Raw genomic sequence first — 26427 nt, 5'->3', positions numbered from 1 at the left:
CAATGTTGCATCGAAATTTAATAATTGTAAAATATTTTGTCAACATGACTAGAATGTTAATAAAAAAGATGTCAGCACGAAATAGTTTGTAAGATAAACAATTGCAGCATAGGACAACTTATATAGTGTTCTAACCTAAAACATTGTTATTGTTTCAATGTAAAAATTCAATTGATACAAAGTAACTACGTTACCAATTTATGTTTGTAAACAAAAATAAATTTTTTAATGGTGGCATAAAACAATTTAAATAATAATTTACTACACAAATTATTTTTAATGTTAAACATTGTTCACCACTCTGAGCAAAAGTATATTATTTATGGTACTTAAATTGTTTTATAGTACGTGGCAGAACAGTATTATTAGTTTACTAGGTGAAACCCGTCGAAATCGACGGTTACTTTCAAGGCTTACGTTAATTCACACGATATCACTAACTGCGAAAGATTGGGTGAAATATACATATTTTGAGAATTTTGTATTGTTTAAAGAGTAATAAGTGTAAGAACAATAATGATATTAATTAATTGCGTTAGTTGCCAAATTTGGTTGATCATTCAATGAATAAAATATTCCCGATACCGTAAGTCATCGGAGTTATTATTAGTATGTTATGGCATCTCTTCCTTTGGAAGAACCTTTAAATAGTATTGAAATCGTATTGGTGGATTTTTTGTAGTTAAACACTTCCGTGATTTCATCAGTGTAATATGATTTTATTTGAAAAGAAAATATTTTTTGGGAAGACATAATCAAATTTCAAAGGGGGGGTATATCCGTTACAGTGTAAGTAAGATTTTTCCTTCGTCACGTCACGTACTTCTGTGCCAATGAATGAACCCTATAGCATAGTTCTGAGAAATTGATTGTGGGGTTACTGTTTAAGCTGGAATTCCTTGACATGGGGGATGTCAGTTAGTTGTCTCAGCCTAATCAATAACATAAAGTTGTCAATATAATCTCTCTACGAAATGTTAGGTGTAGTGAAATACTTGAAATGAAGTTGGCTTTTATTCTTGAACTGTTAGGGGCCTCCTAGTTCATATGTCTTGCGACTTCATTGGCAACAAATAATACAAATGACACAGCAATGGTACTGCTACGCACCATAAAGCTTTCTATAGACTTTTCATTAACTTAGGCCTACAAAATTCCTTTGGCTAATAAGTTAGCCCACATTGAACCCAAAGTCATTTATTTCCTAATAAAGATAATTTCTAATTTGTGTTTTATTTCTGTCTAATGAGGTAAGTCTTTATCTTAATCTTATAATAGGCCTATATGAATTATTGAATAAAGAGATTTGGTATGTTACAATATATAATTTATTAATGAAATACAAATATAAGATAAGTTATTGGTTGAATTAGCTACAGGGTAAGTTAACAATGGTAAATTTTCAAAATGGTGGGGTTTCCAAAGTGGATGATATTATTCTAGGCTTATTGGGTTGGTTTCTTCTAAAGTACTAATTAATATTTGAATATGAGCTCTTAATCTCAGGGAGGGGTGGTCGTGCCGGTTCGATTGATATATTAGGCTTCTTTAAAATGTGGATAATTTAATTTAGTTATTATTCTGAAATACTAGGTTCGTGATGCTATTAATATAATAATGTTAAATGTCCAAAGAAAGATTCCAAATGGTTTCACTGAATTTAATGAAATAAAATAGAATTTAATGAAATAAAATAGAATTTGAAGATTAAATTTTGAATAAAAGTTCAATTTGAAATATGTATATATCTTGATGAGTTGAGTTAATTGGGCCTAGTAGGCTATACTGATTAAATGTCCAATGAAGATTAAATTTGTCCTTAGTTAAATAAGATGGATGATGGTTACCAAATTTGGAGTGTCTGTCTTCTTATAAATTGGTACTCTTCAATGCACTTGTCCAATACTTTTGGATGATAAGAAATTTAAAATTTAGGTTTTACTTTGGGATTATAAATTTTAGTTTAAATCAAACACAATTTCCAATAGAATGATGTTCACACTGTGAAGAGTTGGCAGGATCTGGGCAGAGGCAATGGTAGAAGCTCAGGGTGGTATTGTATCAACAAGTCCATGTCCATTGTTGAAGTGATGTACAGCTGGTTAATTTACATGAATGACACTTGCCACAGTAATTTTGATTTTCTTTGGATAATTTTGAAAAGTGATACTATATTTAAGATTGTATTACTATATTGCAATTTTCTTACAATTATATATTATTCTAAATAAATGATTATTGTTGGTTTTTGATAAGTACAGGATAGGTATGGAGAGAATTGGCATAAATATTATATTGTAACATAAAATAGGATGATGTTTCTGTGAGGTGATGGGATATTATATAACATTGAACAAAATTGGATAAAATAACACATTAACAAGGGGAACAAATTAAATGACTGATAACACATTATCAGGGGCATTAACAGACATTATGAGATAAAATATACAAAATAAAAGAGAAATTAATGTTAATGATGAATGAATGACATGTAATATTACAGTACATTTCCAAAAAGCAAAAATACTGTAAATTGGCTGTTACGTATATATTGAGGTTTACATATTGTTAATCAACGTATCTTATAAAGGATTATGTGATCTAGTTTAAAAGGAATATGACCTTTCTGTCATGACAGTAGCTGCTTAAATAGTATTTTCTCTTTGTACCATATTTTACAGCCAAAATGTCGTGTTATTTTCAATAATGTTACCAACCCAGTGCGCCAAAGTCCGTATATAGGCAGGTGCAAATAATTTGTCAAAGTGGGTACCATTTTAGGCTAGGTTTCTATGTTTGGATTTTATTAGACACGATAAGAGCAGATATTTCTACATAAATATTTGAATTTGATATGTAAGAATAAGAATAAGAATCCTTTATTGTCATTAGACACGGTTGTGCAATAGACATTGTCAAAGAAAACTATAAACTAGAAAATGTAACAGATTCATGAACATTATCACAGTAGACCTTATGTAACATACATGTAAAACTTAGCCTATATCACAGAAGAGATCACAGTTGTCAATTGAGAATAAATATCAAAAATAAAAATTGTTGAATAACAATGCATGTTACTGAAAATCTATAAAATCAGTAGCACTCAAATGTAAAAACTCATTAACAGAATAAAGTGGGTGCTGTAGAAGACCATTTGTTACAACAGTTTTAAAATTAGCAAAGGATTCAATATTCTTGACATGATGAGGTAGTATATTGTACAGTTTAAGCCCTATAACTTTAGAGCTTTTGGCTGCTTTGGTCAATCTACAAAAGGGAATGTCAATTTCATGCTTGAGCCTTGTGTTGTGGCTATGTACATTTAGCCGTTTCAACAAGAATACAGATTGTTTTTTTACTTCTAATAGAACATACAAAACATATAAACTAAAGACAGTTAACACTTTTTCATGGATAAAAATAGGCCTACAGTGCTCTGAGTAGTCAGCTGAAGCTAGTATTCTGACAGCTTTTTTCTGAACCAATAAGACATCATGTACTCCAGCTGCATTACCCCATAAACATATGCCATACAGTAAATTACTTTGAAAGAAACTTTTGTAAGCAAGCTTAAGATATGACTTCGGGACATTTTTATCTAAAGATCTTAGTGAATATACAACTCTTGAAAGTTTGTTACAAATATAATCCGTATGAAACTGCCATGTCAATTTTCTATCAAGATATAAGCCTAATAATTTAACATTACTTAAACCTAATTGATCACAGGAGTTAGAATCACTAGCCTTGACATTCTTATTACTAAAAACTATGGTTTGAGTTTTGTCATTGTTAAGTATGAAACCATTGGTACTGAACCAGTTGGATACACTTTTAAGGGCACTTTCAGAATTCAAATTGACAGTTTTTATATCAGAACCAGCATTAAACAAAGTAGTGTCATCAGCAAAACATACAGTCTCAAATGGTACATTAACATCAATGTCATTAACCATGACAAGGAATAAAAGAGGTCCAAGAATCAAACCTTGCGGCACGCCAAAGGGTACAAGTCTCTTACATGAATACTGATTATTGACACAGACTATTTGTTCTCTATTATCTAGGTATGAGCTAAGAAGTGACAGAGTTGTATCAGTCACCTTGTTGTACCATTAGATATAAGACTGCTTAGTGATAAGGATTTTAAAACTAAATTAAATTATTTTCTATGTAAAGGATCCTTTTATTCTATAGAAGAGTATATGTCAAGACAATGGACTGTTAAGGACTTCTGTTGAATATTATTTATTTATAAAATTGACGTGCCAATGTATTTGCATGAAATATTTTCTGGCTGAATAAAGTTCTTATTCTTATTATTCTTATTCTTGTAGTACTTTAACTTAGCCAGCAATGTCTCATGACAAACACAATCAAAGGCTTTACTGAGGTCACATAAGATTCACTTGCTCAGGAACTTGAAGAACTCTGTACCCACTGAATGGCTAAGAACTGCCTACCTTGCCTTTTTTCAGAGCATAATTCTTTATGGTTTAAGACTTTGGGGTGGCACTCCGGGAGTCGAGAGGGTTTTGACGCTCCAAAAGGCGGCAGTCAGAATCTTGGCAGGTGCTGATTTTCTAGACCACTGCAAACCTATCTTTATTTCTGAATCCGTTATGACAGTGTACAGCTTATATATTTACCAATCTCTTCTGTGTACTAAGCAGGAGTCAGGCTCTTTCGAACTCCGAAGTGATATCCACCCTCACAATACTAGGAGGAAGGACGACTTGAATGTACCCTATGTTAGATTAAGAAAGGTCCAATCTAGCTATTGTATACAGAGATATAAGTTTTTTAACAAACTCTCTTGTACAGCTCGGAACCTGCCGGAAGCAAAATTCAAAATGGGGATTGAATCTCTTCTGTTGGCAAATCCGATTTACTCATTCAAAGAGTATTTTGAAATTTCACCTGGCCAAGTAAGTAAGTTTTTTTAGCCAATGAGTGCCAATGTGTGATGATAAATAAGTTTTGTTTTTGTTTTTCAATTCTCTGCATGGTGTGTTGCAGGCTTAGGCTAAGATTTTGATGTATTGACGTTTCCTTGTACATATTATGCTTTCAGGAAATAAATCATTCTCATTCTCATTCTCATTCTCATTCTCTCTCTCATTCATTCTCATTCTCAGGTGACACCAGTATCGGCTCTGCTTTCAAGGTTTGCTAGGATTGCATCTACAAGATAGGTCACAGCTTGAATTGTAGATTTCCCAGTTCTGAAACCATACTGTATAGTTGAAAACAAGGAATTAGCTTCAAAATAATTGTACAGCTGGTCATGTAAAATTCGTTCAAAAACTTTGGCAAAGACTGGAATTAAAGCTATTGGCCTATAACTAGCTGGGAGATCTCTCCACCCTTTCTTAAAAACAGGAACAACCTTAGATAACTTAAGCTTTGCAGGAAATACACCTTCAATAAGACAACTATTTATACAATAGGTTAAAGGCTCTACAATCACAGGTAAAATAGCCTTTAGCACATCACTAGACAGGCCATAAATATCACGACTTTTAGAACTTTTTAGAAGCCGCACATGCCGCGCTACCTCCTCACATGACACTAACTTCCATTCCAAACCGGGTGCTGCAATGCTCTTGGTTTTGAGAAGATCCACTGCAGCCGAAGGAACGCCACCAGATTTCTCCGCCACCTCCAACACCGAGTCAATGAAGAAGTCGTTGAAGTCGTTTGGATCCACAGAAGTATTGGGTTGATGTTTGCTCGAAGATTCTTTCCGAATGGCCTGCCAAGCTGCTCTACACTTGTTGTCGGATTTTTCAATACAGTCGGCAACAAACTGTTTTTTGGCAGTCCTCAGTTCTTGTTTGTATATCTTTCTATATTCAGTTAGAGCTTGAAGGGATGCTGAGGTTTTAAGAACATTGTGGCGATCAAGGAGAGCCATGAGGATACTTCTACTCTTCTTCAGGTCTTCATTGTACCAGGCTTTACCACCAGAGAACTGTCCACCGGAGTTGCAATTTGGGCCCCGCTTCTTCTGCAGCGGAAAGGACTCATGGAAACCAAGCAATATTTGGTCAAAAAATAAATTAAAAATGTCTTCAGAGTTTGTACCTAAGGCTAGTACAGACCAGTCAACACTGCTTAAAAACTGGAAGAAGTTATTTATTCGGGCTTCTGTTATGGGCCTATGGTATACAAGGGAGTTGGACTGTTCAAGATAAGTTTTCTCGGAATAGGCTAGGCGTATTTTAAGTTAACTGCAGCATGGTCAGAAAGGCCATAATCCATAACTGTAGTAATATAACTGGTATAATTGAGATCAGTCAAAATATTGTCGAGAACTGCATTACCTCTTGTAGGCGTAGAGTTGGTTGGATGTAAGTTGAACTGCCTCATAAGTCTTGCAAGTTCACGCTGGATCGGTTTGGTAAAATCAGCCACTAAATCTACATTGTAGTCCCCTCCGATGATAAGGGAAGACGATTTAAGACTTAGGAGACATAATAACCTTTCAAACTGATTGAGGAAAATATTTACATCGCCATTAGGTGATCGATACACACTGACTACAATGATATTGCATTCAAGTTCGATGGCAGCAACTTCCAAATGTTGAGTTGAGCAAAAACGAGCAACATCCATAACCTTATATTTTAGTCCATTTTTTACATAGATAGCTGATCCACCATGCACCATATCGTCCCGGGCATAGTATGTGGCCAAATGATAATCTTTTAGTCTATAAAAGCCTATCTCTTCAGTGTTAAGCCAATGTTCGGATATGCATAGGATATCATTTTTAATATCGCTTAAGACTACATCTAATTCCAGGGTTTTGTCCCTTATGGACTGAATATTCAAAAACATTAAAGATAAAACAGTTTCAGAACTAATAATACTGGTACGGTTGACTAGGTTACTCACTTTGCTGGGCTCGGAAACCCTAAAAAAACAGACTCTTCAAGACTTTCACTTTTAGACTGTCCATAGTGTTTATTTTTACGATGTACAAAGTCAGCAATTAGTACTCCTTCAGGCCAAAATTCACTTGAGAGCACTTTCTGCTGATCTACACTGGATAGGCCTATTTTAAACGAGCGGTAAGATGTGTACCGGGTTTTCAGTTCGTCACATTCCACATTTGAAACACCATTCTCCTTAAGATAGTCTTTCATTGATTGGCAGGTTGTATCAGGTGATAATCTAGAAATGAAAATCCAAGACTTTTTTGTAACCACTTTAAGGCTAGAAGCAGCACTGGAGTCCTTGGTACCAATGATAACATTGTCTTGTCGTTTAGGCCTTGCACGATTGTCAAGAAGTAAAGGCTTAGGTTTACCAGCTGTCCTATTTCGCTTTACAACATCTGCATATCCCAATGCGGAGTGTTCAATGTTCTCGTTGTCTGGGTTAGGCCTAGGCCTATGAGTATTTGAGTTGGGTGCAGCATGAGTCATAGTACTATGAGAGTTTAAGTTACTGGTATTAGCCTTAACTTGACAAACATCATTAAGGGTCGAGTCAGATCTAACAATCGTTTCAGTATCCGAATTGACAGCATCAACAACCTTTTTACTTGGCTTAGGCTTAGATACAGTAGTAGAGTAAACATTGCCAGTTCCTAGACCTAAGCACTCAGTGAGGTTAGGTTGCAACTGTTCCATAATGCTACCAAACTTTTCTTGTTCCACGGTAACTGAATTTATTCGATCAGTCAATGTTTTATTTTAATTCTTCAATTCATTGACGATTCCCATTAATCTGTCCATATTTTTGTTTAGGCTACACACGTCTTCCATTAAAGGCTGAGTTTTCATGTTGATTCTAACCCTATCATCACAGGGTTTACAAAACCACCTTACAAATTGTTGAAGATCCGAAATTTTTTCATAGTCTTCACAGGAAACATTCACACAGTTTATATGAAACAATTTACCACAAAATCCATCACATCGTAGACCAAAACAGTCATTTTTAACTTTAACATTGCATTGACCACAAAGCAACTTGTCTTTACTTGGGGCCATGTTGCAGATGTGTAGAAGAATATGATAAAATGTAGGCAAAAGTGGTGAAAAATGCAGACACCAACCCGTACAATAGATTATAAGATAGTTCATTAACAAATAATTTAAGAATTGCTGTGATAAAAGGATTCTCCACTGATTTCGTAATGGAACGTTATATTGCAAACCATGACACGATAAAGAAGAAAATCAATTTTAAAATCAGAAAATAACATTGAAAATAATTATTTGGTAGAATTCAGTAACTCTCAATTAATAAATGTGTGTTGTTTGAAATGCAATTTAAAAATGAACAGCTGTTTCATTAAAAAGTATTATTCACATGACCAAAATGTAAACAACTCTGTGGAGGGATCTTTAAAGGCTTCTGGGACAGAGTCCGAAGGGATTTTGCTTAGTTTTTCTTTTGATAACTCATCTACAGACCAAGACCTTTCTTTGGGCACCTCTACCAAGTTTCTACGCCCAGCCACTCTCTCAAATTAATGGGCACAAAGTTCCAAATTAAATAAGATTCCCCCATGCTAATCTTATGGGAGAAACTCCAACTTTGATGGCCCGTGGGGCAAAGCCCGGGGATTTTTATTACAGGAATTGGTGAAAGGGGGCGTCTACACAAAAAATACTTTATTTTGACACTTCGTTTGTAAAAATCCGTCCATTATTAACGGAGGAGTAGTGTTTCGTAGAAATCGCCTTCACGTATTATATATAAGGATTAGTTGCTTGTTGCACTGTTCTACACACTGCTCAAGCGCTACAACTCCATAAAGTGGCACCCTGTCCACACACTGTTGATATATACTGAATTGCGGCATGGTGCCACTATTTAGAGTGTAGGCTGGCGCGAGAATTGGCAACGTAGCATTAGGGAAGTTATAGTTCTGGCGGACGGCGCAAAGCGCACTAGCTACCTGTATGGTTTCGTGTTCCACTATTCGGCGTGTACCTGCGCTACTTAAACTCACATCAACAAGTTCAAAAATACTCAATTGTGGCATGTGATGTTTAAACGACGTAATAATGCTGGAAAATCTCAAAAATGATCGAATTAGCTGTGGCACCCTGGAAAAGGTGCCACAATTTTTGAAGGTGCCACAGTACGGCCGTGTGCCTGCGAAGGATGCCACTATTCGGTGAATACAAACACACAGACACACAGACACACACACACACACAGACACACACACACATACGGGATTTTACCGCATACTCGCAAACACCTAATTGTGGCATCTTTCAAACTGCGGCCACCAGTGGATGAAGGAAGGTGGTAGAAACATGTGTGCATCGATATTTCTAATGAACACTCCATTTTAACATCAAACATTCCAGTTTTTAATTGTGGCACCTTGCCACAAATCGGTATATATCAACAGTGTGTGGACAGGATGCCACTAATGCGTTGTAGCGCTTGAGCGGTGTGTTCGCCCCCCCTACTTCTCGTGTGCGCTGTTGCCAGTTCTCCGTTCTAGTTCCTTCATTCCGTTCTGTATTCATGTGGCTATGCCCTAGCCGCTGTAGTTCATTGCCCGCGCTCCTCACGTCGTCTTTTATTAGTGTATCGAGTTTTTACATGTAGTTTTTTCCAAGCTCCAATAATTTTGACAATTATTGGATTTAAAGTCAATGGACCAAATGAAATGTCGTGAGAATTACATAAAACTACATCCTATGTCGTTGATATTTTATCGTCACATTATATGTATGGTTTACGAACTTAGATACTTGGATTAAAGGCCTTAATGTGCTGGGTAAATTATCAGTTTCATGGAAATATACAAGAAATTTACCTTAAAATACGCAATAAGAGTGACTCTGTTTTTTCTGTATGCATATAATTAATTCGTGGTAATGTAAAAGTATGTGTAACGAATTTTTCACCACACTATGATGTTTTAGCTGTTTTACATACGTTAATTGGTGGCTGAAAGATATGTTTTTCTGACCATGCCAGCTGTCATCGTCATATAGGGGCTGAGCAGGCGTTTACATCCCTAGGGCCGCAAAATCACTTGTTCGCTTATTTACTTAAAAGATTAATGTATACTAGTGGTCGTCCTGTGGTCGAAACTCGACCAAAAATAATTGTACAGACTAATATATTTTCTCCCCACACTGTAAATGAAAACATGTGATTGGGATTTCCTCCAATTGTTTTGATTTTCTGTTTACATTTTGTTGTTATTTCGTCACCATCATGGCAACCCAGTTGGTCCATGTTAATTTTTTGAAGTTTTCAAATTCGTTTTTTGTGCTTATTTTTTAGCCTATTTTAATTTATAAAGGAATTCTGCACATCTACAGGCAAATATCTTTCTAACAGTATGCGTAGATTTTCCCTGCGATGCACACGAGCTGAGAAAAAAGGTTTTAAAGAAACATGCTTGCCTATTAATATATAGATAGATAGATTAAATGCACAAGCTGCATCCACGGCATTGCAATAGACTTGTTTTTTTGTCACAGCTGCCTAGACAACTATTAATTGTTATTTTTGATTTTGCTGATTCCTCAAAATATTTCACATAAATAAGAGGGACATTATATTGCAAAACATACTTAGGTAAAAAATAGCGTTCGTACCACGAGCCAAAATGGGTTTGCAGCTCTCGATCGTTTCACGTTCTCGAATTCGTCTCGAACTTAAAACCCGATCTCGAGTCGGCAAAACCTCACTTTCGGCCCGAAATTTTGTATTTTTAAGGTAACGTTTTTCTCCATTTCATATATTAGTAACAATATGTATAGTATCAAATTCAGTAACAGCATTGACTACTGTATTTAACCCTAACACAAGTGTTTATATAGTCAATGAGGCTACTGGTGCTACCGCTGATGGCTTGCATGTGTACGTTAGTAGCTAGCAGACAATTTGCCAACTAGGAACATGAAATCAGCTGTTCCCCGTCCTCACTGTCGCGGTTGCTCGCCTAGCATGTCAACAGCTGACTGTTGTAAAAATTGGATGAGGCGACAGTAACTTTTTCTAGTACGCTTCTTTACCATGATATCTGCCAATTCAATTTTGTCCTAAAAATGTATACACATCTCTAAGATTTGTTGCCAACTGACAAGCATTTCAATTTTAAAAAAACTATTGTTTATCATCCCTGCAAAACTGCTAATAATTCATGTTCAAATTTTCATCAGAATTCCGTTAGCTTAAATCAACAATCACATAAGACCAATAGATGGAGCACGCCTATCTAAATAACATACAAGCAGTTGAAGCCAGGTCCGCCATCTTAGTGCAGGTTAGAAGTGGTAGATGCCAATGAAAACGGCACCAAAACTCAATGTCCAGCTTCAAAATAACTTGACATTTAGCCTATTTAGACTAAATGTAAATCGTTGAAACATCGTATGAAAGATGTCAATTAGTCTAGGATACTATTGGTTCTAATTAAAAACTTGAAAGTTTCTATTTTCTATTTTAAATCTTGAAATAAAGTCGGTACTTTTAAATGAGTTTTAAAATATGACATAAAAAAGTTCGTCGGCTGCTACTGTTTTAATTTTTTTGTCAGGTAAGTTAAAGAACGGTGGATTTTGTGGCTAAAGAGCTCAATTTCTTGGATCATTTTTTTTTTTTTATAAAGGAGAGTTGTATAAAGAGTTTCAGAAACCATCTTGTGACTTTGAAAATACATTGTAAACCAAACGCCAAACCTTTAATACGATATAGATACATAAACTTATATTATAAATTAATTTGTAGCTTTTGAGAATTTTTCTTTCGCCCAAAAAGTTTTTGTTATTAATTATGTAAACTAACTTTTTGTAAGATACGGTAAACGCTAGAAAACAAATTAAAAGCATATTTTAAAGGTCATTGTTCAACTGTAATTAATTGTTACGTACCAACCTATTGGTGACATTGGGGAGGTGGAAGTCTAAATTTAGTTCATTACAATTATGTCAATGACCTTGAGCTCTGCTAGTAGGATGCCGTGGTATGGTGGCGTGTCGGGGAGAAGGGTAAAGGGGATTAATTATTGTTCATGCTTACTCATTCGCTCTTACCCACAAACAAACTTATTTCAAGCCTAAAATGAAGAATGTAGATCTAACTTCTATATTCGTTTGGAAAACGTCAGTCTTAGAGGCAAGATGCCTGCGCGGTTCATCACAAGTCACTGTCTTTACTACTTTTTTTAGTAAGCCTATGTGTCGATTATGTATCTTGTACAATGTAAAATCAAGATGACGTTGTTCAAACTAAGATATAAGTTTGGACTTCCTTGTGTGACCAAAGTAGTCGCCTACAGAGCAACAGAAGAATCTACCATTTCTTATAAAATTAGTTTTATTGACATTTGCAGACAGTTCTATATAATTGTTTTTAAGGAAACCCAAAATCTATTGGCAATCATAAATTAATATGATTTGAATTTTTTGCCTCCTACAAATGAAATACCATGTGCATATTGGTCCTCTGGTCCTGTTAATACAATTTTTGAAGGGTTTCTTTTATAATTTAAAACTATAACATTGCACAAGCATTTTCAAGGACTCTCTGCAGTTTTGCGTACTCTTGCAACTACTAATTCAAAAATTCAAGAATCAGTTAGGTGACCAATTAAAAATAATGTGTTGATACATTATAAAATTCAACTATTAAATATCATAGTTTTTGAGGGTGGGACTGAAAATTTATACTATATTATAGATTTGCATTCATAGTAGAACATTATAGACTTTAAGTAAACCAACAGAAAAAAGATTGTTTAGAATTTCCAAGTTCATTTTAGAACAAACTGTTTGCTCCGCCTCCCAGTAAACTGAGAATTTCAAGAAGTAGAAACATATTAAATAAATAATAAGTGAAGTTAAATATAACATATTGTGTTTAAAAAAAAAAAAACATTACACAAAACTCACGGATGCCAATATATTTCCAACCATACTAGGAATTTCCTAAAATTGATATTGTATGTTGAAATAGGTTTATCTATATAAATAAAATTAGAGTTTTGTCTGTACATTGCTCAGAATCATGAACTTTTAGGTTATTTTTACGTTTTATACATTAAACAAACCGAAACAAGTCTCATCTAAATTTCTGTCTGTCTTCGTGTCTGTTACGGCCCAAGAGCCATTTTACGCCTTCTCCTGAAAAACTAGAGTACCTATCAAGATCCAAATAATTTTAATGTATTCACTGGGTTGGCGAGATTGTCTTTAGCCATTAAAATATGGCGTCACTACTTTGTATATAAAACGACGGACGTTTAAAAACCCGACTTCGTGCGATTTTTGTCAAGTTTTCTCCCAATGTCCAATGTTCATAACTTAATCATCAATGAAATAACGAACAGCTGTTCGGATCAAGATTATTTTTTCTAGCTGTCACTGATATGTTTACATTAAAGGTTGTTTACAAATACCGCAAACATTTCCGATCACATTTTGAAAGCAAAATCCAAAACCAAGTGAGATTAAAAACTATTTTCCTTACATAAAGGATTCCATTAATCGCAAGTTCAATAATGTGTAAAATGAAATAGAGATTCTATGTGTATAAAATTGCTCTGAAGCTTTGATAACCGGGAAAAAGACCTTGAAACAGAGATGTATAGGGCTGGGAAACTTACGTTTATTAAATTGACGGCGTTTCAATGGCGGTTGTGTAAAGCGTAAAGTGAAAAATCATAACTGCAGTGGGTGATTGTAACAGAGGTTTACGGATGCTAAACTCGCTTTTCCAATGTGTCATTTTCTGTTTCTACTGACCCCTATGTGTTACAATCGCTGGACCATACAGCCAATAAGCCAATAAGACTGTATCTTGGGTATAGGCCTACCCAATTATTCATAACAACCTATTCGACGACGATCCTTGATACCGGTACTTTTCCTTAGAATACATGGCCTTGGTACCTACTTAGGAAATCAAATTAAATACTTTCAAAAACACAACCTTGTGTGGTTTTGTTCACATTTCCTTCTACAGTAATATTAACTACATATACCAAACATCGTTTAGAGAATACGTCATATTCTAAATAACAAAAAGCTGTTTGAATGAGATTGTTTGGTTCAAACTGTAACCAAAGTTTTTATATATGTTTTGCTTTTTCTTTATATGTCATAATATTAGGTTTATATATAATAGTTTTGCCAGCACGTCTGAAAATATGCAAACCAACTGCTGTTCTTTATATAATAAGGTTTCAACTGACTACTATAAGATCCCCGTGCGTAGAACGGGCACACAGCTAGTTATTAATAAAGTTGAGATTACTAAAGGTTCTACAAAACAAAACATTGAATGATAAAAATACATTTGTATTTAAAGTAACAGATAGATTGACAAAATTGTAAAACGATTGTATAATATCAAACAATATCAAATTATTTACAGTATCACGGTTACAACTTTTAAACTGTAATGGAGATAAGATAGCTGTAATGGTCAAACGTATTATTACGTCATCTTTTTTGGCCATCTGTATATAATTGCAATGTGAAATGTAAAATGGTGTTTGCAGTATAGAAATAAATAAATAAATAAACTACTCTTGTTATGACTCAATGTTAACATCTTTAGGACCTTTCATTTTATGCTTTTGTTAGTGGGGACTGGTTAAAACACCACAGTACAGTAGGTTTTGCAAATATGATTGTGAGATGATATATAATCTGAACTAGTTTATGCATGTTGATAATAATATGTATTTTAATTTAAGTACTTTAATTGATTCGGTTATATGTTTACCTCATATAACATTTGAACATGGATTGAAACAATAGATGTCTTTGGAATACTCTGAGAGTGAGAAGCAAAACATAACTTTCAGCAATGTTGCATCGAAATTTACCTTTACTGAGTGATTCAGAAATGTAATTGTAAAATATTTTGTCAACATGACTAGAATGTTAATAAAAAAGATGTCAGCACGAAATAGTTTGTAAGATAAAAAATTGCAGCATAGGACAACTTATATAGTGTTCTAACCTAAAACATTGTTATTGTTTCAATGTAAAAATTCAATTGATACAAAATAACTATGTTACCAATTTATGTTTGTAAACAAAAATAATTTTTTTAATGGTGTCATAAAATCAATGGGGATCCAGGTGTCCCTATCTCCGCAATGTTAATTTGCTTGACTTTAAGATCCTTTTTCTCTGAAACTAAGAGGGGTATCCCTACAATTTTTTTTTTACTTGTCAGTTTTTCCTGGAGAACAACTTAAGCTAAGGGTTTTTTTATTACTTAAAAAATAATTATTATTTGGATATTTTTAAAATTCTTATAATTTTTACAAAAAATATTTCTTTTAAAATTATTTTGCTTGAGAACTAGGACAGTTACTGTAAATTCCTTAGCTTAAATTATACTGTCTTTTATGGTGATCAAGATAAAAAAAAATCATGATGATATCTCAAACCGTTCCTGAGAAAAGGTATTTTATATCTAAAAAAACACAACTTCCGGGAACCGCAAAATGAAAATAGGCTATAAGGGTTATAATAGTAAAATTCTTACTTTAGTGCATCCCAGCTCCATATGAAGGGTTGTCTGGGTCCTCTTCCATCTCATACTGATCTTCAAGTCTCTTTTTGAGCAAGGACTTCTTTTGACGACACTTTTTCTCAATTTCTTCAATTGCTTTGTCGGCCTTCCTAACACGCAGCACATCAACTCGTTTCATTCGTTTAGCACAGTTTGAGCCTGGAGGAATACCTAGCTTTTGTAGTATATGGCATCTGGAAATATTTCCTTCATTATATGTGGAAATTGCATCGTAAACTCCTAATTCTAATGTTTTTTTCATCACAAATGTGGATTTAGGAAGTCGAGACCAGATTACACTATTGAGCGATTCACTCGCATTCTGCGTTCCCCCATGTAAACATCTGTGCAGAAGTTCAGGGTTGGACAGGTCTTTGAAAATAGGCTCAATTTCCTTCATCACAATTGGAGCATAATGACTGTGTTGATTGTGGTCATATATGGTTCATCATTAGATTTGGCACGTTGAAATTTACACCAACTTTCGGGGCCAGTGGGACAAAGCTCGTGTTTGGGCGATTCATTGGTCGAAGAAAGATGAAAATATTCGGCCCACACAGCATTTTTCATGGCATCTAAGCTATGCACATTCCTTCTGATTGCCAGTCCATAATAGTTCTGGATCTCATTTATTGCTACATGTGTGAGCCGTCCACGACCTCCTACAGTTTTCCTTTTAACTTTTCCATAATGTTCCTCTTAACTTAATGTTCCTCTTAACTCCTAAACTCCTCTTAACTCCTTTAACATAATGTTCCACATGTTCCTCTTAACTTTTCCTTTCCCATTTTACACTTTAGAGTTCGAAGGCGTGAGCCCATTCGTTTTTGAATATGGCCCACACATTCCAATTTCTCAATAGAGAAATCTGGGCCATACGGTTTAGCTTCTACCACTGTAGGGTATGCAGAGCTATCTCCATCGCCAAGAAAATTTTTGAATCTTACCTGATAGGTAGCCTCAGAGCTTTGAAACATATCAAGTATTCCCTTAGCCTCCATCCCACCGCTAACACCTGAGTAGTTTGCAACACATGTTGGGTCATGTTCATTGTTTAGTCTGCCAGAACACCTACAATATTTGGTAAGGATCCTTACATCTATTACCTTTCCATTGACCTCACTGATGGCACTGACAATTCCATTTTGGGAAACGTGGCCGAGGGGCACTGGGGAATAGGAATTTAAATACTACTGCAATTTTTGACGGATCATGGCAGCGCCTCCGCTGCCATGATCCGTCAAAAATTGCAGTGATGTCTCTACTTCCACACTCATCCACACATTGCTCTACAGCTTTCCTCATGCTTTCAGAAGCAACCTCCTTAGTAGCATGAAGAATAATGTCTGTATAGTGTTTGAATTCAGGAGGGTTAGGCAAGTTCATTAGGGCACAAAAGTTTCGGGCGGCGTCTTCGCCTTTTCCGATGCACCGGAAAGCATAGGCGAGACGAACATTCACAGACGACTTTTTACCAACAACTTTACTGTTTTTTTCAGAGACATAAGATTCACATTCATTGCACTTTATATTCAGTTTCACACTTAGGCCTAGCCTGTTGGTGGGGTATATGGAAAGAGGCCCGTGACACTTGTTGCAAACCGCAGTTTTTGCGATCAGGCTCTGAATGTGTTTTATATTAATCAGGTCATAACAGTCATTTAAGTTCTCAACATCTTCATAAATACTATATTCATCAAAGTTTGTAGAAATCTTCCTGCTAGATGAACTAGGCCTGGATATAGTTGGTTCACTATCTGTGTTGGGCGTAGGTGTCTCAAGCGAACTAGGCATAGGATTTGATTCTAAGCCTAAGCTAGAAATGTTCTCCCCACAAACAATACCACCACAATTTTCACTTCTCCTAACACTCACATGACGACCAGTAAATACCCGTTTCCGTTTTTTGAACACTTTCAAAGTTGACTTCGGCATTTTTTAGAAATTTTCAGACAAAACTTCAAGAATGTTACCAAACTCAGCACTAAACTCAAATTCAAATGTAAACAAAGCAACAGACAACAATAACAAAAACATCACCTGGTTGCCTAGTTACACTATAGACAGTAGAGAAGGCATTACCTGTTGCCAACCAAACCAAAATTAATAATAATACAAATTGAAAAGGTATACTATATAAAAAGAGTTATCCTCTGCAGCGGTGGGTGTCACAGCTGAGAAAAATTACACTGCATGTAATTGAAAAAAGTCATAACTTGAAAAGTAATTCTTAGAATTTTATAATTCTTATATCAAAATATTTGTGAGAAATTAGCAAATAAGAAAATGACAAAAAATAAAAATTGATATTTTTTTCGATTTTTGTCACCTGACTCCCCTTTAATAATTATTTACTACACAAAATGTTTGTAATGTAAAACATTGTTCACCACTCGGAGCAAAAGTATATTATTTATGGTACTTAAATTGTTTTATAGTACGTGGCAGTACAGTATTATTAGTTGCTTGTTGCACTGTTCTACTCACTGCTCAAGCGCTACAACTCATTAAGTGGCATCCTGTACACACACTGTTGATATATACTGAATTGCGGCATAGTGCCACTATTTAGAGTGTAGGCTGGCGCGAGAATTGGCAACATAGCATTAGGGAAGTTATAGTTCCAGCGGACGGCGCGAGGCGCGCTAGCTACCTGTATGGTTTCGTGTTCCACAATTCGGCGTGTACCTGCGCTACTTAAACTCACATCAACGAGTTCAAAAATACTCAATTGTGGCATGTGATGTTTAAACGACGTAATAATGCTGGAAAACCCAAAAAATGATCGAATTAGCTGTGGCACCCTGAAAAAGGTGCCACAATTTTTTAGGGTGCCACAGTACGGCTGTGTGCCTGTGAAGGATGCCACTATTTGGTGAATACAGACACACACACACACACACACACACACACACACAGACATCACTTCGAAAACCACTTTTTTGGGTTCAGGGGGACCCAAAACGGATATATCCACTCATAACTCAACCTCAAAAATGCTGACGAAAACAATACTTTCTCCATATACTATGTATAGGGGGAGAAAGTAAAAAAAACCTTTTTTGCACATAGAAATAAATCTCGCCCCGTCCCAAACGCAAAATTCAATCCTGTCCATCCCAGGTTCTTAAAAAAAGCTATATCTCTGCTTTGATTTCAAACAAATTTTAAAAGTTTTCTTAATTTTAGAATGTAACAAATATTTGGATGTCTTAATCGAATGTGCCAATCCCTTGGGCTAAGTTTATCATTTTTACCAGCTAACATAGAACTCACCTTAGGTTAATGTTAATGACTATCCAATTATACATTTAGGCTTACCAAATATTATCCATTGAATTGCTGAAATTGCTCGAAATATCTTTCACACATAAAAATATTATTTATACTTATAACTAAGTGGTCTTTAAAAAATAAAACTTCTCATCCGTTTTCTGTTACTGAGTTTACTTATTAATGAGTTTACAAATTAGATGACGAATCAGGAATATATAAAACTTATTTTCCTGCATTACGTTGGTATATTATTTATTTGTATCAATTAAGAATACCCAGCTACAATATAAGTACTTTTCTTCTTAACATTAATGATGAAACTTAACAACTAAGCAAAATATAAGGATACAAATAATTAATTATCATTATTAAGTGGAACATTTACAAGAACGAGAAAACTCACCTGTGTATTGTCCTCAATGGCATGAGATGTAGTCACTATCAAGTGATGGGTGTCAGACAATAACTTGTCCAACCCCACGAGAGGCTGGACAGTTCTCTCTCGTAGTTTACTCAACAATCGTCGCTCGATTGCTCGATATTGAGTCGTCTGGTTAGCAAGAGTATCCTGAAATTTTGAGTCAAGTTTCATTTATGCTTGAAATGTTTTATTTTAGGCCTACATGATAAGATAACATTCATTTTATCAGATCTGAAATTGTATGTAGGTAGGTACTGTAGAGTATAGACTATCCGACCTGTGCCAGTTGCAAAGAGGTAGGAAGCGAAAAGGTCCAATAACACAGAAAAATAATGACAACCATAGTCAAAATGTTGAAGGTCATATTTTAATCATCAAACCCTTTTTAAATGTGGATATTATTATGTAATGTGTACATTGAATCCTAAAGCAATAAGGCAAGTAGTCTGCATAAACAAAGGGAGTGTCCAGTCAAGTTCAATTACCTGAAGCCTAACTAGTATTTTCCTGAGTTAAGTCTAAGGTCGCAAGATAACACAACAGCTTAAATGCACAGTCACGCCACACGAAAATAGCATGCAATATCATGGTACCCAATCATCCACAGGGAAGGTCAAATAACTTGGAAAGTTGATTAACCCAAGGACAAAAAACAGATACTATTACCCTAATAATTTACGTGAGGCTCAGTCAGTGCCATTTTAGTTAAACTAGTGAGTGATATGTAAATTTAAGGTGCTATGACAGATTTAGCTAAAAGGTAATACCGGTATTGTTTTCAAACAAGTGAGATATATATAAATACCCTCGCCACAGCAAACCTGCAGACTAAGTGAATTTTCATTTACCTGGCTGGATTTCTACTAAAATATTCCCAAAAAATTGTCAGATTTATTAAATATTTAATTAACGTTAATTTTAGTGAGTAGATTGGTTTGCTGCTACAGGGAAGATATTTACATGTGTTTTTCGATTGCAATGTCGATAGCTTAGTACTAACACGTCTCCTACCGACCGTCAAACTACTCTGTAGCTGAGGGATGAGTATAGTTGGTAGCTAATGTGTTAACACGTTCCCTACCATCCGTCACACTACTCAGTAGCTGAGGGATGAGTAGGCTATAGTTGGTAGCTAATGTGTTAACACGTTCCCTACCGTCCGTCACACTACTCTGTAGCTTAGGGATGAGTATAGTTGGTAGCTAATGTGTTAACACGTTCCCTACCATCCGTCACACTACTCTGTAGCTGAGGGATGAGTAGGCTATAGTTGGTAGCTAATGTGTTAACACGTTCCCTCCGTCACACTACTCTGTAACTGAGGGATGAGTATAGTTGGTAGCTAATGTGTTAAATAAACAAAATTTCCAAGTTTGGTTTTAATATATCCATAAACAGGCAAACTACAACAGTTTATTTATTGTCCATAAGAATAACATGGAAATTTTAAATTTACAATTTTTTAAATTATCTCGGTAACCGTTGGGCATACAACACTTCACTGTACAAAATTATTTCTTTTTTTAAGCTCTACAAAACGGTTTGGAGAGAAATTATAAAATATTGTGTTTTTAGGGTCAAAAATGGGAAAAATCATTTTTTACCCCAAAAAACCACCCATAACCCCCGTTCCCATAGTCAATGCTGGTTTGCGAACTCGTTTGAATAAAAGTAGGTTTGCAGTGTTTACACGTTTGTTCCAAATTTAATCAAAATCGGATAATTTTTCCTCGAGTTATCGCGCTAACGGACACATATCTATATTTATAAATAAATAAATATATGAATTGGAACGAATGGTGTTTTTGGCCTCTGGGGACCTCAAAACAAAAAAGTAAATCGGTTCTGGATCTAGGTCTTACCATGAGACCTGCGGTAATAGCTTATTCCCTTTATGGGAAATTCACAAAAAAATAGGAGAATATCTGGAATTTTAGAAACATTACATACATCTTCCTTCATTTTAAGTGGATGTTAAATGTTGTATTAAATATATATAATATACTGTGATGGTGAGAAGCGGCTTTTTATGGACTTATGCTTTAGAGTGGGCTTTGTATAGCAACCCATCTTCAAACCAGTGTTGCCACACAGCTCCGGAAGAAATCCGTCCTCACAAGCATAAAAATCCCGCTTTTTCCTGTCTAATCCGCGCACAATATGTTAAAAATACGTGCACAATCCGCGCACTCTGTAAATTAACCTGAGTCTAATAATTATTGCTAGAAAACAATCTTTCCATTAATTTTTTCACCTATAACGAAATGTAACACTCAAAATATGTTACAGAATGTTTACACTTACCGTATGTGTGCTTTCAATATTGATTGGACAGATACAAACAAATATTCAGTGAAAAAATATAATGCTATTGCATTATACGAAAATTTGAAAATTACATAATTTAGGGTTTCTCTTATTTGTGAACACTATACAAACAAACAAAATTGGAAAACAATGAACACAAAACCATATTCAATTAAACTAAGCTTATTGTTCTGAACAAACTTTACCTATAGCAGTTAAAAGTTTCAGAAATCAATTAAAATTAGGGTTAGAGGTATCAATAAATTAAGACAGGAGTTGTTGGGTTTCTCTTATTTGTGAACACTATACAAACAAACGAAATTGGAAAACAATGAACACAAACCCACAAATAAAAATATCAATTTTTGTTTTCAAACTAGCTTTAGCCTGATGGACAATGTTACCTTTGAGAATGAAAGCGCATTATTGTATGTCAATTATTCTTTTCAAAACTAACCTAATACATTAATTGTAATAGTATCAAATATTATACAGTTGGTTGGTTTGTTTTGTTTCTGTTGGTTGGTACTTTGTTTTTTTGTTTGTTTGCCTGTTTGGTTAGGTTAGCAGTGTTGCCACAAACCAACGTCTAGTAGAGGAAAATCACTAGAACGGGAAGTAAAATATCCCTAGAAAACGATTAAATCTCTATAAGTGACAACCTAGAGACGTAGACGTAGAAGTAAAGGGAGTGAAGAGAACAATAAATGTACACAAAAAAACATCATCAATCATTCTTGAATGCACTATAATATAATCCTTAGTTCATATACTCATGAAGTGCTCCTCTTGAGTCACAAAGTACAAAGTGTCCCGATTTGCCGTTGCAATTCCCATATATTTTAAAATAATTTACAGTTGGGTAAAATCCACGCAAAATCCGCTCACAAGCCTAGTCCGCACAAAAATCCGCGCAGCCCCCCAAAATCCGCGCAAAAAGCGTAATTACACGCAAAACGGCAACACTGCTTCAAACAAAACTTTTGCAATCAAAATAAGAGTTTCTAATGAAAAATGTTCTAATGAAACAACAAGAAAGTAATACAGGAACTGTCAAATGTTTACCCGTAAAGTCTTCATGCTGTTTCTCAGCTCCACGTGGTTGTCTATGGCTGCCATAAGCGGAGCTATCGGCAATGATCCTGCTGGAAAACTGATCGAGACAGTTTTATTTCTTGCTGCGTAATATCTGTAATTGTGGAAGAGTAGATTTTAGATTTAATTCCTTATGTACAAAAAGTAATTTTAGAGATACAGTAAACTCCCGATTATCCGCGGGATTGACTGGCGTGAATACTGCGGATAATTGAATTTCGCGTATTAGCTGCAAAATTGCCGGTAATGGTTAAACAACGGTCGAAGGCACTAAAAAAAACACACAATTTCTTTAAATAAGTTTATTCTACAATAAAAGGACATACCTGATAACAAAACATAATAAATGTCATCCATGTTATTGAAAATAATATTTACTGTTAAAGTCGTTTTCTTTTGCTTTTTCGTAGCAAAACTCTTTTTCTTTATTTGTGATTTGAGTTTTCTCAACAACACCATCTTGTCACAAAGTGATGCTTCGTCTTGCTCTTCAAGGTATTGAAGAATCTGATCAATGTGTCCTAATGCTGCATCATGAGTAATGGTCCTCTGCATTTCCTCATTATCCTCATTGTCTTCCGGTTCAACCGATTCAATCCCTTGTACTTGATTTTGATTTATGATGCTTTCATCTGTAAGGTACTCAAAATCCAGATTACTGGCACCACATTCAATCCACTCAACGATATTTTCCTCATTTACGGCAACAGATTTAGCTAAATTAGCTAGGATACTGAGTGGAATGTCGTTTTTGTCTTCCTCTTGAATAGTCTCTACATTCGGCAAAATTTTCCGCCAGGATTTCATAAAGAATAGACAGCTTGACAGATTTCCAAGCATTGTTAATGTCATAAATGCTGTCAAGAACCGTGTAGTCTTTGAAGAACGTCTTTAAGTCATCTTCTTCATTGACCCTTTTCTTCAGCAAAGCCGTCCTGTATTTTTTCTTTATCAAAGCAATGACACCTTGATCCATGGGTTGATCAAGGGCCGTGACGTTTGGAGGCAAAAACTTCACACAGAAATTTCCATCGTCCAATTTTAACACACTTTATCCAGGGTGGGACAGAGCATTATCCAGAAGAAGCTTAGCTTTTTCGGGTAGATTTTTTTACCTAAGGTGCTCTCTAACCTGGGGAACGAACTTGTTATCGAACCAGTCTTTAAATATTCGTTGATCGATCGAGCCTTTTTTCTGGTGGTAGTAATGAACTGGAAGGTTTTCGGCTCTTGTTTCTTTAAAAGATCTTGGTCCCTTGCAAGGCGTATAAAAGAAGGTGTGTGCACGCGCATCCCCCCCTCCTCCAATCAGCCAGATTGTGACGTAGTGTGCGAGGCACAGCTGACCGGACTTACACAGGAAACGTTAGTCCACCAACGATTCCTTACAAATAATCCATTGAGAGAGTATTAAAGGAGAGCCTTTCCACCACTCACCATGTGACATCATCATAATTTAAAAACGTTCGTTCACAGCTAAAGCTAAGCCACAATAAAATACAACGTTTGTGTCTGTAATAGTGTAGATTAAAATTCAGTCCAACCTCAGTATAACGAATCTGAAGGGACCGAACTGAATATTCGTTATATCAAGGATTTCGTTAAAATGAGGTTCGTTATATAGAGGTTAGGTTTGCAGGAATTTCGCTAAGTCGAGGTTCATAACCAGCGTCGGTCAATATAGGCCGGGATTTGACCTCATTAAAACACAATTAAAGTAGCATCGCCAGCATCGGCTACAATACTTTACAGTACAGTGTTCATTGTACAGTAGAACCTTCTGTATCCAATAGTCAATGGTAGAACCTAAATTATCCGGCATAATAAAGGTGAGGGATCTCGAATATTGCGCAATCATGACAATGGCATTGACCTTGGTACAGGTTAAAAACTGTAAGTTTAAAATCACAGCTTGTTCTAACCCTCCTAAAACCTAGCCAAACACTACATTGCGTAGTCATAAACCATGTAAAAAACAAAACAAAACAGTAGAAAGTTTTGTAAGCTACTGACTGCTCCGTGATAGGACGGTAGCCGAAATCACGAAAAACTCGTTAAATCAAGGTCGTTGTTATGGTTTGTTCGTTATGTAGAGGTAAAATATACATAGTCTCTTATGGAGAGTTCTAGGGGATTAAAAAAAATTCGTTATATCAAGAATTCGTTATATTGAGGTTCGTTATATCAAGGTTAGACTGTACATTCTATAAGTATTGCTGATCTCCCTCTACTAAAAGCCATACTTGATCTTTTTTAATAACTATACCTAGTGTCTGTACCATTATTATTTATACTAGATAACCTGTTGCTCGAAACCGAGCAAAACTGCAGGCTGTAATTGAAAGAATAACCAGTAAATTGAGAGCTAAATTGACGCTACTACTATTCTTAATGACTGTGTAAATAAAGATTAATTGTCTATTGTCTAGTAAAAAAATAAACAGCAAGACTTAATCTAAGAGTCACTCTAAAGTAATTTCTGAATGATTATATAAATATGAAAAATATAATGTTGTGAAAAGATTGTAAAAGTTGTATACAATATTTAAATATAGATCCGCTCTCGTAATGCTTTGTCTATCCTATCTCTTATGTACTGTAGGTGGGTGCCCTCTATGAGAACATAGATGTCAACCACACACTGTAGTGAGTTTTTAAACTTTTTGTAGCAAGCTAAATCGCTCTTAAAATTCATTTCCATTCTAGCTCCTGAGCTGTTGAATTCAACATAATAAATAGGTTACATACCTTATAAATCCGACAAACAGCTTAATTTTTCTATTTATTATATTAAATCTCTCTCTTTCAAACTCAAACTCAAACTCAAACTCTTTATTTGCCATAAAAAACATTACAAATTTGAGCATAGCTCATGTAACAGATGGCATGTCCATTATGCTAGAGTGTAAATTAATTATTACAATTAATTACAATTACAATTATTACAATTAATTATTAAAAAATCAAATACAATGGATAAGATACAGTCTAACAAAAATGAGAATATATACAGTACAATACCCCTGACTCAGACAGATGTGCTCATTTAAAAAAAAAATCGTTCACTTTATAAGGACATGTTGCAACTAGATGAGTTTCCAGTTTTTTTAAAAATGTGTTAGTTTTTTTTTCTTTTTTTATCTCTGGTGGAAGGTGATTAAACAGTTTAATTGCCATGTAATATGGACCCTTCTCCAAAAGAGACAATCTATGTTTAGGGTACCGCAGAGTGTCTGTGTTTCTTGTACCCTGAGTCCCCAGACTGTTATTTGAAAAATATTGTTGATGTTTTTTAAAGAATTTCAGAACTTCAAAAATATAAAGAGCTGGTACAGTTAATAGTTTAGAATTTTTGAAATATTGTTTACATGATTTTCTAAATTTTAGTTTAAACATTGCTCGAATGGCCTCTTTTTGTAACTTGAATATCTTGTCAATTACTGATGTCCCACCCCAAAGGATGATGCTGTACCTAACAATTGATAAAAAATAACCATGATAAACCTGAAGACATGTCTTTATATCTGAGATGTTGGCAATAGTTCTAATAGCATGAAGAGATTTATTAAGGTTTTTTTGTATGGCCAGAATTTGATCATGCCATTTTAAGTTGTCCTGAAGTGTAAAACCTAGAAAGTTCACACTAAGGGAATTTTCACAAAGTTCTTCATTTGGCATGAGGAATTCCTCATTTATTTGTTTGTTTCTATTGTTAGAAGTGAAAGCTAAGATTTTTGTTTTGGAGCAATTCAATTCAAACTAAGACAGTTTTTGGATAGCCAGTCAGATATTTCTTG

The 26427-nt window shown here is 35.0% G+C and overlaps 1 protein-coding gene across 1 annotated transcript in view; it reads right to left on the bottom strand.

Moving 5' to 3' along the window:
- The window catches only part of LOC128986798 (protein PTHB1-like), a 154603-nt gene that overhangs the window by 35166 nt on the left and 93010 nt on the right, over positions 1–26427 (bottom strand). The window contains exons 12-13 of the mRNA XM_054407320.1: positions 22601–22724; positions 19211–19375 (exon numbers count right to left, since the gene is read on the bottom strand). Coding sequence (XP_054263295.1) covers positions 19211–19375; positions 22601–22724 — 289 coding nt within the window. The remainder of the gene's footprint in view (positions 1–19210; positions 19376–22600; positions 22725–26427) is intronic.

Source organism: Macrosteles quadrilineatus, unplaced genomic scaffold (genome assembly GCF_028750875.1).
Source record: "Macrosteles quadrilineatus isolate MER2022 unplaced genomic scaffold, UCM_ALF_1.0 Scaffold_2__2_contigs__length_208266976, whole genome shotgun sequence".
Lineage (NCBI taxonomy): Eukaryota > Metazoa > Arthropoda > Insecta > Hemiptera > Cicadellidae > Macrosteles > Macrosteles quadrilineatus.
This window is presented reverse-complemented; position numbering and strand designations above follow the sequence as displayed.